Genomic DNA, 14,933 nt, shown 5'->3' with positions numbered 1-14,933 from the left:
ATATTATATTGATTTTAATAAATATATAGTTTCTGCTCCAGACTGTCTTAGTGTTTTGTGCTTACCTCCCATCATGGGTCATATGGGTATGGTTTGCTTTTTTCTATTTTGTTTCTTATCTAATGAACACTGTTATTCACATTTCATGATTTAATATTTGGATTATTAATTAAAATATATTTTTAGAAGAAATGATTGGTCATTTGGTCTGTAAGTGACTTTATACAAACTCACAAAATGTAAGATCTTCAGTAAAAGGCCCAAACTGTTGTCCCAATGGTCGGTTTATTTCCATCTTGTCCACAGCATTACCCATGTGGCTGAGGTTTATTAACATACAAGGGGCCACATGGTATACACTAAGGGTATACACACTATACATGACAAAGGATGTTTACTGTTGGATCTCACCTAAGAACTGAAACTTTGTGTATTCACAGTGCTATTGACTTTTTGGATGAAGGTCTTTCAATAACAGTTGAGGTGTTACCAGCAAAGGGCTCCATGTTGTTTTGGGGGTATTAACATAACAAAGCCGGATGAGGGGTGACCACCAGCCCTTATAAAGGCCTCTTCCCTGGCCCATAGTCACATCACATCTAATATTGGCATCTGAAGACATCTGTGCGACATGAGCTCAAACCTCCAAGCTTGTGAAACCATCGATATGCCAACACCCAACGTGTTCAGCATGGAGAAGATGCTAGAGATGGACTCCAACTTGGACTGTGGTCCAGGAGAAAGTGCACAGCGTGACCAAGCATTGACAACAAGTCAGGAGGAGAAAACTTCTGGGGGAAAGAAGAAGAATTACCAGCGATATTCGAAACCTCCATACACATACCTGGCCATGATTGCGCTGGTGATCCTAAGTGTCCCAGACAAGAAGCTGAAGCTGTCGCAGGTAAGAGAACGATGATATCAAGGAATAAGTTAGTGGGAATCTACTTAGGATTCCTAGAGAGAACAACAAATCTTTGAAGCCTGTACTTTAGCGAAGTGGAGACATTTTTACTTTTGCTCCATTTTTCCTTCAGTCATATACACAGAAAAAAAATCACAACAAATATTTAATTACAAGACTTTGACGCATGGTGGGAATATACTGTCACATGTTATAACAGCCAGAAACTTCTAGGTTCAAATTATAAACTTCCTGCTGGTTCTTTACCCTCCGTATAAACTGTAATTTTTAATGTATATTTATTAGGAAAGGAGAATTCACAGGGGATCACTGTTATTAACTAATTTACAAGATTGAATGTTTTTGTTTATCTTTTTTGCCTTCAGATTTTAGAGAAGATCAGCGACTTCTTCCCCGTCTTCAAGGGACGATACCAAGGGTGGAAAGACTCGGTCAGACACAACCTGTCCTCTAATGACTGCTTCAGAAAGGTGAGGACTCCGTGAGGTCATTTACAACATTCTCTTCTAATGGACATTGCTGTTTTTTTTATATCTAAGGGGAGATTTATTAGTATTGTAAGATGCATCATTTTATATGATGGTAAAAATGGTGGAAATTGGGAAAAATCATCAACCTTGTGCACGGGGTAAGTTACATTTGTAATGACTCTCGTCCAATTTTCAGCCTCAGATATGTGATGGGTCTAATACAAGATCTAATAACATTGGAGCATTTTACAATTGTCTCTTAGACCTGATCTCACTTTCTGGACACTTCAGTTCTGGTGTAAAAAGTAATTTACCCCAATTCCCTTAGTAGATTCCAGGTTCTCCTCCATAATCCCCATCACACAGCGCTGTATCTCTCCTCTAATGAGGCCGGACTTCTCGTCATCTCACTAAATATTTATAACCTCAGTAACAATTTTCTTTTTCTAATCTCACCTGCGTAATGTTAGGTGTCCTTTATTACACTTTTTAAAAGGAGATGACTTGTTTTTAGAAGGTATCACTTTGTTACATTGTAATAAAAAATGTATTTCGCAATTCTAATGTTACTGATAAATTTTTCCTCCTAAAGAAATCTATAAACAAACTTAAATTATCCCAGAGTTTTCTACCAAAGTTATTATCACACAACCATTTCTTCTCTATGACGCCTATATACAGTAGTGAGTTTATATTGTAGAAATTAGAATTTTAAATGAACCTTTATCTGAATTTATTTCATCTTTATTTCAGGTACTAAAAGATCCAAACCAGACTCAGGCCAAAGGAAACTTCTGGACAGTGGATGTGAGTCGGATTCCACGTGAGGCCATGAAGCTTCAGAATACGGCGGTCAGCAGGCAGGATATCTACCACCTGGACCTGGCCCCATTCATTATCCATGGACAGCCATACAGGCCTTTAGATGACCATCACCCTTTTTCAATTGCGAAAGATTCCATCAAAATAGCAGCTTCTGCTCCATCATCCACATCTTCATCTCTAGACCCCACATCATCTTTCCCAATGATTCTGTGGAATCTTCCTGCGTCTAATTCCAGCTATGTTCCTCCTAATGTGGTTGCCCCCCCCAGTGTTCATCCTCTTGTGCTTTACCCAAATTTCCCATCCATACCCCTGTATAACTACCCATCACCATCTAATTTTAACTCTCCGTCCACATCTTATTCTATCCCCACTTACCAAAACCCCTCTACCCTTCTACCTCAACTACCCATCCCTTACAGACCCTGGAAATAAATCGCCCTCCTGACGGGAGTTCAACAGAACAGTTTTTGACAGAACAGGATGCTCCACACCCGCTGGGAACCTGCCCCACCAAGGTCCATACAGGGACCACAAGAGACATTCCCAGCTTCTCGGCTGTTTTAAATAGTTGTTCATTGTTTACTTGATTGTTGTTTTACTCTTAATAAACTTCTTTTCACTATAAACAATTATTATCCTGTTTCTTTATATGTAAATGTGACCCTAAAGTTTCCCTATAAAAATGAACATTCTAGTCACCAACTATCTCTGAAAGATTCCAGTCTTAGTAATTTTTGGTCAATATCTCCAAATTCTCGTGAAGAGATTCTGTATGTCTCCAAATATAACAAGGGGCACAGAGGATCAGTATGGGTGGCTCGTCTCTCCGCATGTAGAACTGGTATTTGAATCATTATTAATAATATTTCTGCGCAATACATGAAATTAGCAGAATATAAAAATGTAAAAACACATAAAACAATACTGACCAGGAGTTTTCAAGAGGCGCCAGATTTATCAAATTTGCATTAAAAAAAGCTCATTTTGTTTTATCGGTCGGTTTATTTATTCTGATGCCAAATATATACAATTTTATGTTTTTCTACTTAAAAAAAAAACAACTAAAACATTAACTCGAGTATAAGTTGGTATGCATGCATCGTGTAGGCGCGTGTTCACACAGGCCACCAAACAGACAAAATCCAAGATAAAAACATAATCGGTAAATACCCTGCAGTAAATAAATAAAAAGCAATAGTGCATGAAAATAACATAGAGTAATTGGTTAACATAATTTTGATCAAAAATGTAAAAGACATCCCACCACGTCACAGTGACTGTTCGGACCATCCCGAATAGGGTCACCGTGACGCGGTAGGATAGATTTGACTTTTCTTTATTATCAAAAGTATCTCAACTAAGCACCCTATGTTATTTTCATGCACTATTGCTTTTTATTTATTTTCTGCAGAGAATTTGTTCATTAGGTTTTGATCTTGTGTTTTGTCATTTGGCTATTACTCGGTTACTAGTGGTTTTTGTCTGTTATGGCTGGTTTCTTAGCGGCAGGACCTGATACTGATCTATGGCTCACTGAAGCCAAAGATATCTTTTCCGAAAAAAATTTTGCCCAGAAAAAATACACTCCAACATATACAGCAGCGTTTAAAGATCTAAATAAAGTATATAAAGAACATACAAGCTCGTGGTGGGAAATTCAGAGCCTGGAAACATACATCAAGAACAACATAGTACCAAGGGGACTACGTATTACCCTACTACCAGCCCCTCGGTGTCGGAGCCCACAATTATTAAATCTTTGGGAAAAGGAAGCAACTAGTAGCTCCCTGAGATTTATGAATCTCTTGGTTACTGAGGAAAAAAATAATTTTGAGAAATTAAATACAAAATTAAAAGAACAGATTGAGATAGTTACAAAATTTAAAGGGGAAAGTGATTTCAGTGTCAAGGAAACACAACTACAGAACTCAATCGAGAAATTTCAGTATAAATTGAAAGAAAGGAAACATAAACAATTTCTTAGGGATCTCCAGGACTTTAGAGATAATAAAATCTATCAGGTCCTGGGAGACCGTGTGGAGAGAGGAGAAAGGGATACAGATTTATCCTCAACAGAAACAGACATATCGGATACAGAAACGAGACAAAGATCAACTCGAGGCCGACAGAGGGGAAAAAATAGAGGCTATTCCAGGGGGGGTAATTTCCACACAGCATCCAGACCAGGTTTTTTAGACAACACATATTCCCTGAGAAGCAGAAACCCCTTCAACAGGGATTAGAATTGCAGGTAATCAACCTCTCTGATAGAAATATTAGTGAAGTAGAGATGACGGTACTGAGTAAGGGGTTATCATTTATTCCCACCACGGATTTTTCCTCTTTTGACTGCATCAAGGACATAAACCTATTTGTTAGAAAATTAAGGTGGCACAAATTTTTCAAGCAACAGAATAGGAGGATTTGCGCAGGGCTGGACATCCCAGTGGATATACTCCAGGATGTGCAGCTCTTGGCTAATCTGGATCAATCACTGCCATCAACGAGCGGTCAGGGTCCCTTTTCATCTTTGAAAAAAACTAGCACTAAGATGCCACCAGTCGGGGGCGATGTTTCTGCTATAGATGTGTTCCTCAATTTAATAACAGATGAGATTAAACAAAAAGAAGGCACCCATATTAGACATAACTTAACCAAGAACCAGGTGGAGGCTCTTCAGAATCTGGAGAGGGACACATCTATAGTGGTAAAACCCTCTGATAAGGGGGGAAACATAGTTGTGATGAATACAGATGGATACAGGGATATGTGTCTTTCTTTGTTGAACGATACAGCTACATATACCCGGGTCATGAGTAATCAGACGGAAACAACAAGGGACAAATTGAAAAATATTCTGGAGGGGGCTATAAACAGTAAACTCATTAGCCAGGAAGAATATGACTATCTCCTTCCTAGACATCCAGTAATGGCAACCTTTTATGCACTCCCAAAACTGCATAAAGGGCTTCATCCCCTGAAGGGCAGACCCATTGTATCGCGCATTAGGAGCATAAGCCAAAACGTGGGTACTTACCTTGATGAGATCCTCAGACCCTTTGTGAGCTCGTTGCCATCATACTTGAGAGATACAGTTGACCTTTTGAATAAACTGGACAATATCACTGTGGAACCAGAAGTACTTCTGGCAAGCATCGATATTGAGGCACTTTATTCATCGATTCCACATAATTTTGGAATCCTGGGTGCCAAACACTTTTTGGGTACGAGGGGCTGTCAGTGTGCCCCCCATAATGAGTTGGTTATCTCCCTTCTTGAATTTGTCCTGCAGAATAACTACTTCACCTTTGATGGTAAGGTCCTCCACCAGCTCAGGGGCACCGCCATGGGTAATCCATGTGCGCCAAGTTACGCAAATCTGTTCCTGGGCTGGTGGGAGGACACCATCGTATTCTCTGACCAATTGACGCACCTGACAAGCAAGGTTGACCTTTGGGTCAGATTCATAGATGATGTTTTCATCCTATGGCGGGGCACCGTGACCGAGTTCCATGAGTTTGTTGATTCTTTAAATCAGAATGAGATAGGCCTAAGGCTTACATTTGAAATAGATCCGAATAGATTGGCCTTTCTCGATGTCTTAATTGTTAAATCCGAAAAGGGGGATACGTTGGAAACTACCATCTTTCGAAAGCCAACTTCTACCAATTCTCTATTGAAATGGGAGAGTCATCACCCTTATTCCCTCAAGAGGGGCATACCTAAGGGTCAATACCTGAGATTAAAAAGGAACTGCTCAAATACCAAAGACTTTAAAAACAAGGCGGATGACCTACGTCAGAGATTTCTCACTAAAGGCTACCCTGACCGAATATTGAGGGAAGCATTTAAATATGCGAAAGAACAAGACAGGAGAGAACTCATGGTACCCAAAAAGAGAACTGAGAACCCGGATGGAAAAGCTCGACTTATCTGTACTTTTGATAATGGAGCCCAAATGGTTAGGCAGATAGTCCAAAAACATTGGAGCATCCTTCGGATGGATGATGATATAAGAGATCTTGTAGGTGAAAGACCACACATCACGTACAGAAAAAGTAGGACGATTGGAAATCGCTTAGTACATAGCCATTTTGTTACACCTGTGACTAGAGAGACTTGGCTACCGGCCAAAATCAGTGGTTGCCATCGTTGTGGGAACTGTATGGCCTGTGAATACATACTAGTGGGCAGAAATTTTGATGGTATTGGTGAGTCATTTGAGATCAAGGACTTCATCAATTGTAGAACTAAGGGCGTCATCTACCGTATCACCTGTAAATGTGGTAAGGCCTATGTAGGCAAAACCATAAGGGAACTAAGAAGGAGGATAGGAGAACATCTGGGTGATATTCGGAATAAAAGAGATACATCTGTGGCCAGGCACGTTAATGTTATGCACAATGGGGATTTGAAGGTCATACAGTTCATGGGTATCGAGAGAGTGAGACCACCAAGAAGAGGGGGTGATTTTGATAGGATATTACTTCAAAGAGAATCAAGGTGGATATTTCGTCTTCAGACCTGTCACCCGCAGGGTCTGAATGAACAATTGAGTTATAGCTGCTTTCTCTGAAATTATGAGATATTGGGGTTTATTGTGATTGGTGCTATATAGGTTGGAATCAGGGTTGCTGTCTCTCGGGTACTAAGCCAATAAAACAGGATATATGTTTTATCTATTATGATTTTCAAGATATGAGCCATTGCCATATCTTACAGATATATCTATGTCTCTGACCTTATCATGTTGGGTATTAAATAGAGAATTTTTGATTTTTTATGGATTTTTTCAGAGGGATGCGTTTCCCTTTGTTTAGTTTCTTCCCCTCTCATGACAACATCCAATAAATATGCATGCAGGTACAGGTAGGCGTTGTATTTCCTAACAAATAGAACCAGCGGCATTATCATTTCCAGTGCGAGTACTAGGACCCAATGTGGGATACTAGAGTACTAACATATATATGCTTGTATACGGTGTACTAGCGGGCAAAAAGGCCGCAGGTGCATAAGCGCGGAACACTGGGAGCAGAAGGGTAACCAGGGAGACAGAGACGCCAGCAGACGGCAGGGCTGCAGTGCTATCGACACTGCGCAATAGCGGAAGCACTGGGGACCCCAGGTGCCTGCCTATATCGCAGAGTAGCGTGCAAAAAGGCCGCATGCGCACTAGCGTAGAATAATGGACGGCAAGCAGACAGCAGAGCCGGGCCATATTCTGCACTGCGCAATAGAGGATATACTGGAAATATGAATCGGAAGTGAAGGCCGGTGAAAGCACTTATTCACTGGCGATGCGGTCCGCATGTGCAATGGAGACCGATCCGGATACCGGAGAGGTACATACATGATCTGTAAAAAGATGGCGGTATAACGCCAGGGATGTTAATAAGCTAAGCGGCCATAGCGTCCGGCCGGAAATGAGGTAGGACGCCATACAATCAGGCAGAGAGGGGGAGGTACTATATTAGGGAGTGCGGTCCCGCTGTTCATCTCACCTTACCATAGTCCACACCCAAAGCTAGGTGCACTGGACACATAGGAGCCACCTGCCATTGCAGGGGTTCGATTTTTCTAAACAGAATATCCCATTATATTTATACCCCCGTTTTTTCGTTCCCCTGATGAATCTCCCCTATGGGAGAGGAAACGCGTAGGGAAGGTGACTTGGTTGTGGTGGGTACAACAATTTAGCCTGACTTGGGGACTGCCCTTGTCAGGGCGGGAGTAATACAGGGGCACGACTGGGTAGCATAGTTATTGCTTGTTTCCCCTCCCCCTAAAAACATATGAGAACTCTCCCGCAAGAAAAACAACGGACTTGGTGAGATAAAACCATTTTTTTATTGAGCACTGGTTTTTTTGAGCACTATATGCACTTTATCACTGTTCTGTCCATAAAAATCGATTTTAGAAGGTTACTATTAAAGGTTATGTTTTATATTTAGTAGGTTTCTCCTGGCTTTATATATATTTGTTTACAAAAATACATAGAAAACACGATTTGGTAGGAGCACGGTGTCAAAAGGGATTTGGTCAGTGTGTCTCTGATAGGTCAATTGTATTGTAATTTATTATACCAGTGATCAGACTAATAAAAATGAAGGTCCTGTAGATGTTCTAAGTAAAAAAAATGCAAAAAAGTGTATATATATATATGTAAAAAATTAAACAAAATAAATTATACATATATAGTATCACCACGTCCAGAATGACCCAATCTATACAACTGTCACACTATTTAATCCTTCAGTGAATACCATTACAAAAAATAATATTAACAATTTGGCAAAAGCAATGATTTTTCATCTTCCGTAAGTGAAAAAAAAAATGGAATAAAACGCTAACATAAAGTTGAATGTTAATGAAAATCGTATTGCTGAAAACATCATCTTGTTCAACAAAAAACAAGCCACTTGAGCTCTTTCAGCGGGAAAATAAAAATGCCATAGTTGTCAGAATGCGGCGATGAAAAAAGCAATTGTTTTTTTTTTTTGTAAAAAAAAAAAAGTTGTTGTGTAAAAGCAGCAAAGAACTTTTATAAATGTGGCATCGCTGAAATCGTACTGACCCGAAGAATAAAACAGTCTTATTAATTTTACCACATGGTGAAAGGCATAGAGTGAAAAGCCAAAATACAATTTCTGAATTGCTGTTTTTGTTCATTCTACCTGCTAAAAATGGAAAAGAAAGCTATCAAAATATGTCATGTGCTGGCAAATGGTACCTATAAAAACTTAAACTTGTCCCTCAAAAACAAGCACTCACATGACTGTCAGCAGAATTATAGAACAATTCTTCACCTGCTGTTGATTTGTTCATTCTTTCTCCCAAAAATTGCAGTATATAACCTGCACTGTGGTTGTCCTTCCTCAGGTGCTACATGACAACAAGTCTTCTGTTCTCAGCAGAGTCAGGAGGGATCAGGAATATGGAGCCTCCTGCGGAGAGAAACCAGTGGGACAAGGGGGTCTTCATAGGGGGAGATTTGGGGGAGTCACATTGTAACTGATGTAAATACACAGCAGCTGGAGGAGAAGACGACCGGAGCCGACAGGGAGATCTTACACGGAAAATAATCACAGCTTTATTGTTACTATTGTCATATAGAGTTCAATATTCCACAGTTGTAAGAAAACCAACACATTAGAGATTCTGGAGAAGCTACAGAGAAATTACCATTCAAGGCCATTTTCTACACAGGGAGATAACCAGTGTATAAAGATACTTACTAAATCAAACAAATTTTCCCAATCACTGATGCAAAAGTGCAGAGATTAAAAGATCAGTGAGAATTTGCACATTTATCTGTGATCATCTCAGTTGTGAGAATGTAAAAATATAAAAGAGAAATCTACTCGAGTAAATCACGGGAGAAAAAGGAAAAACAAGTTTTCTTAAAAATGACGGTTACTTGTAAATTCATATCTTTCAAAAAATAAAACTTGTAAAATCATCTATCAACGTTATTATAAATTGATATTATCCAATAAATGAGAGGACGTCCATTTATATGTTGTTTTTGAATTTTATATGTAAATGCTGCAATTAGCAATTGCTTGTTCGCTAATGGGGAACCACAAGACCCAACGATAAATGAACCTCATGGATTCAGGTTTCCGTAACTGGTGTCATTAAGAAACCTTCCCCCCAGATACTTCCCATTGCAAATTAGTCCTCTGTAGGGTTCGGGGTAACTATTCACATGGACAATGAGTCTATTCCATCCCTATATAAAAATGAGTAAGTGGCACCGCTAAATAATACGGAGATCTGCTCATGTGCGAACGAGGAACTTACAAAATAAAATACAAGGAAAAGGAAGACGTAATAAACCACTGCAGATAGGAAAAGGCGTCATAAACCACTAACGCACTTCCCATATTTATATCTTATTTTGTAAGTAAATATCTTTATTGATACATGAAAAATATGAACCGTAAAAAACCCACAAACTCTATGTTACCCTATAGAAGCCAAACGTAATAAAACTGCGGAAACCATTAAATATCTAATGCCACCTTAATCTTATAGATGGAAGCAGGAGGAAAACTCGACTGATCAGGCTAAGGATAAATTATCAAGCGTAATATATATTTATACTCATCCAAATAAATGAATAATGTGCTGGAGGGGAAGAGCCATAGCCATCAATGTGGAATATAATATGCGACTGTATTATTAATTAACAAAATATAAATAAAGCAAACCATATCCAGGTAAGCCCAAAACACTAAGACAGTATGGAGCAGAAACGATATATTTATTAAAGTCTGTATAATAAGTGCAAATATAAAATCATAGAAAGCAAGGGTGCCTCATAAAATGGGATATAGACTGCCAATATAGCCCAACAGGAAAATGGCAGACACGGAACACGTAAGCAACGACCCAGTATAATCCCCCAATAAGTATAGTCCAGGAACTAAGTATATAGACAAAGTGCAGGAGATGCAGACATGCGGCTATTAGAAGAGTAAACACCGGACTGGATGAAGAAAGTGTCTACAGTGTAAAGTACAAAATGGCAACCGACAATATTGGTTCTAATTAAGAGAAAGTGCTAGAAGTGGGAATGGAAGGGCCATAATAGCAAAGACACCATGGGTTCTACCTGATGTGATGCGGTGGGCATGGGCATGTCAGGCAGTCCCCCATTTTGTGAGGCACCGTTGCCTTCTGTGATTTTATCATTGCATTGATATTATATTGATTTTAATAAATACATAGTTTCTGCTCCAGACTCTTAGTGTTTTGTGCTTACCTCCCATCATGGGTCATATGGGTATGGTTTGCTTTTTCTATTTTGTTACTTATCTAATGAACACTGTGATTCACATTTCATGATTTAATATTTGGATTATTAATTAAAATATATTTTTAGAAGAAATGATTGGTAATTTGGTCTGTAAGTGACTTTATACAAACTCACAAAATGTAAGATCTTCAGTAAAAGGCACAAACTGTTGTCCCAATGGTCGGTTTATTTCCATCTTGTCCTCAGCATTACCCATGTGGCTGAGGTTTATTAACACACAAGGGGCCACATGGTATACACTAAGGGTATACACACTATACATGACAAAGGATGTTTACTGAAGGATCTCACCTAAGAACTGAAACTTTGTGTATTCATAGTACTATTGACTTTAGGGATGAAGGTCTTTCAATAACAGTTGAGGTGTTACCAGCAAAGGGCTCCATGTTGTTTTGGGGGTATTAACATAACAAAGCCGGATGAGGGGTGACCACCAGCCCTTATAAAGGCCTCTTCCCTGGCCCATAGTCACATCACATCTAATATTGGTATTTGAAGACATCTGTGAGACATGAGCTCAAACCTCCAAGCTTGTGAAACCATCGAAATGCCAACACCCAACGTGTTCAGCATGGAGAAGATGCTAGAGATGGACTCCAACTTGGACTGTGGTCCAGGAGAAAGTACACAGCGTGACCGAGGCATGACACTAAGTCAGGAGGAGAAAATGTCTGGGGGAAAGAAGAAGAATTACCAGCGATATTCGAAACCTCCATACACATACCTGGCCATGATTGCACTGGTGATCCTAAGTGTCCCAGACAAGAAGCTGAAGCTGTCGCAGGTAAGAGAACGATGATATCAAGGAATAAGTTAGTGGGAATTTCCTTAGGATTCCTAGAGAGGACAACAAATCTTTGAAGCCTGTACTTTAGCGAAGTGGAGACATTTTTACTTTTGCTCCATTTTTCCTTCAGTCATATACACAGAAAAAAAATCACAACAAATATTTAATTACAAGACTTTGACGCATGGTGGGAATATACTGTCACATGTTATAACAGCCAGAAACTTCTAGGTTCAAATTATAAACTTCCTGCTGGTTCTTTACCCTCCGTATAAACTGTAATTTTTAATGTATATTTATTAGGAAAGGACAATTCACAGGGGATCATTGTTATTAATTAATTTACAGGATTGAAAGTTTTTGTTTTTCTTTTTTGCCTTCAGATTTTAGAGAAGATCAGCGACTTCTACCCCGTCTTCAAGGGACGATACCAAGGGTGGAAAGACTCAGTCAGACACAACCTGTCCTCTAACGACTGCTTCAGAAAGGTGAGGAATCTGTGTGGTCATTTACAACATTCTCTTCTAATGGACAAGGCTGTTTGTTATATATCTAAGGGGAGATTTATTAGTATTGTAAGGTGCATCATTTTATACGATGGTAAAAATGGTGGAAATTGGGCAAAATCATCAAACTGGTGCACGGGGTAAGTTACATTTGTAATAACTCTCGTCCTATTTTCAGCCTCAGATATGTGATGTGTCTAATACAAGATCTAATAACATTGGAGCATTTTATAATTGTCTCTTAGACCTGATCTCACTTTGTGCACTTCAGTTCTGGTGTGAAAAGTAATTTTACCCCAATTCTCTTAGTAGATTCCAGGTTCTCCTCCATAATCCCCAACACACAGCGCTGTATTTCTCCTCTGAGGCCGGACTTTTCTTTATCTCATTAAATATTTATAACCTCAGTAACAATTTTCTTTTTCTAATCTCATCTGCTTAATGTGAGGTGTCTTCTATTACACTTTTAAAAGATGTTTTTAGAAGGTAACACTTTGTTGCATTGTAATGAAAAATGTATTTCTCAATTCTAATGTTACTGATAAATTTTTCCTCCTAAAGAAATCTATAGACAAACTTAAATATACCAGTTTTCTACTAAAGTTATTATCACATAATCATTTCTTCTCTATGACGTCTATATACAGTAGTGAGTTTATATTGTAGAAATTAGAATTTTAAATGAACCTTTATCTGAATTTATTTCATCTTTATTTCAGGTACTAAAAGATCCAAACCAGACTCAGGCCAAAGGAAACTTCTGGACAGTGGATGTGAGTCGGATTCCACGTGAGGCCATGAAGCTTCAGAATACGGCGGTCAGCAGGCAGGATATCTACCACCTGGACCTGGCCCCATTCATTATCCATACAGGCCTTTAGATGACCATCACCCTTTTTCAATTGCGAAAGATTCCATCCAAATAGAAGCTTCTGCTCCATCATCCACATCTTCATCTGCAGACCCCACATCATCTTTGCCAATGATTCTGTGGAATCTTCCTACGTCTAATTCCAGCTACGTTTCGCCTAATGTGGTTGCCCCTCCCAGTGTTCATCCTCTTGTGCTTTACCCAAATTTCCCATCCATACCCCTGTATAACTATCCTTCACCATCTAATTTTAACTCCCCCTCCACATCTTATTCTATCCCCACTTACCAAAACCCCTCTACCCTTCTACCTCAACTACCCATCCCTTACAGACCCTGTAAATAAATCACCCTCCTGACGGGAGTTCAACAGAACAGTTTTTGACAGAACAGGATGCTCCACACCCGCTGGGAACCTGCCCCACCAAGGTCCATACAGGGACCACAAGAGACATTCCCAGCTTCTCGGCTGTTTTAAATAGTTGTTCATTGTTTACTTGATTGTTATTTTACTCTTAATAAACTTCTTTTTACTATAAACAATTATTATCCTGTTTCTTTATATGTAAATGTGACCCTAAAGTTTCCCTATAAAAATGAACATTCTAGTCACCAACTATCTCTGAAAGATTCCAGTCTTAGTAATTTTTGGTCAATATCTCCAAATTCTCGTGAAGAGATTCTGTATGTCTCCAAATATAACAAGTGGCACAGAGGATCAGTATGGGTGGCTCGTCTCTCCGCATGTAGAACTGGTATTTGAATCATTATTAATAATATTTCTGCGCTCATTTCTCCTCACATCGAGTGGTCCTCAGGCAGAATTCTGGGATGGGGTGAATCATGTGGGGGTAGGTGTCACCGAGAGTGCGTTCAGGTTGCTACTACTGAGGTACCCGCAGATCTATCCACTCTCCCCAAGCAATATTGGTCTTATGCAGACGTGTTCTCCAAGAAGGCGGCGGAGACCCTTCCGCCCCATCGCCCCTATGACTGTCCTATTGATCTCTTGCCTGGTGCGGAGCCTTCCCGGGGTCGAGTTTATCCATTATCTCTCCCGGAGACGGAGGCCATGTCTCAGTACATTCTAGAGAATCTGGCAAGAGGGTTTATCAGGAAGTCAGTGTCACCTGCTGGGGCAGGGTTCTTCTTCGTGCAGAAGAAGAATGGGGAGCTACGTCCATGCATAGACTACAGGGGTCTTAACGCTATCACCGTTAAGAACAAGTATCCTTTGCCCTTGATATCTGAGCTCTTCGATAGGCTTCGGGGAGCAAGGGTATTTACTAAATTAGATCTGCGGGGTGCTTACAACCTGATTCGCATCCGTGAGGGGGACGAATGGAAAACGGCGTTTAACACCAGAGATGGGCACTATGAGTATCTGGTGATGCCCTTCGGGCTCTGTAATGCCCCAGCCGTTTTTCAAGACTTTGTCAACGACATCTTCCGGGATATGCTTTCCACCTCAGTAGTAGTCTATCTGGATGAGATTCTCATCTTTTCTCCAGATATTGACTCCCATCGGAGAGATGTTGGCAGAGTCTTCGACCTCCTACGGGCAAACTCTCTCTATGCGAAATTGGAGAAGTGTATGTTTGAGCAGGAGTCCTTACCTTTCCTGGGCTATATCATCTCCGCCCAGGGATTGGCTATGGATCCTGCCAAACTACAGGCTGTGATGGACTGGCAAGAGCCCCATTCTCTTAAAGCGGTGCAGCGCTTT

At 39.9% G+C, this 14,933-nt stretch overlaps 1 protein-coding gene and 1 pseudogene across 1 annotated transcript; both read left to right on the top strand.

The window, feature by feature from the left end:
• Positions 1 to 631: 631 nt before the first annotated feature.
• Positions 632 to 2,655, top strand: LOC138643480 (forkhead activin signal transducer 3-like). Its single transcript, XM_069732385.1, has 3 exons — positions 632 to 904; positions 1,291 to 1,395; positions 2,149 to 2,655. Exons 1-3 carry the CDS (start codon positions 632 to 634, stop codon positions 2,653 to 2,655), a joined length of 885 nt encoding a protein of 294 aa, XP_069588486.1.
• An 8,900-nt stretch (positions 2,656 to 11,555) lies between these two features.
• On the top strand, positions 11,556 to 13,553 carry LOC138643479 (forkhead activin signal transducer 3-like; annotated as a pseudogene).
• Positions 13,554 to 14,933: the final 1,380 nt, after the last annotated feature.

Source organism: Ranitomeya imitator, chromosome 6 (genome assembly GCF_032444005.1).
Source record: "Ranitomeya imitator isolate aRanImi1 chromosome 6, aRanImi1.pri, whole genome shotgun sequence".
Taxonomy (NCBI): Eukaryota; Metazoa; Chordata; class Amphibia; order Anura; family Dendrobatidae; genus Ranitomeya; species Ranitomeya imitator.
This window is presented reverse-complemented; position numbering and strand designations above follow the sequence as displayed.

Bases quoted from the DNA above. Each gene is read 5' to 3' on its own strand.
- LOC138643480 (XM_069732385.1), top strand. From the start codon at position 632: ATGAGCTCAAACCTCCAAGCTTGTGAAACCATCGATATGCCAACACCC. The intron at 905-1,290 runs GTAAGAGAACGA...TTTTGCCTTCAG, and splicing joins AGAAGCTGAAGCTGTCGCAG to ATTTTAGAGAAGATCAGCGA. The intron at 1,396-2,148 runs GTGAGGACTCCG...TCTTTATTTCAG, and splicing joins CTAATGACTGCTTCAGAAAG to GTACTAAAAGATCCAAACCA.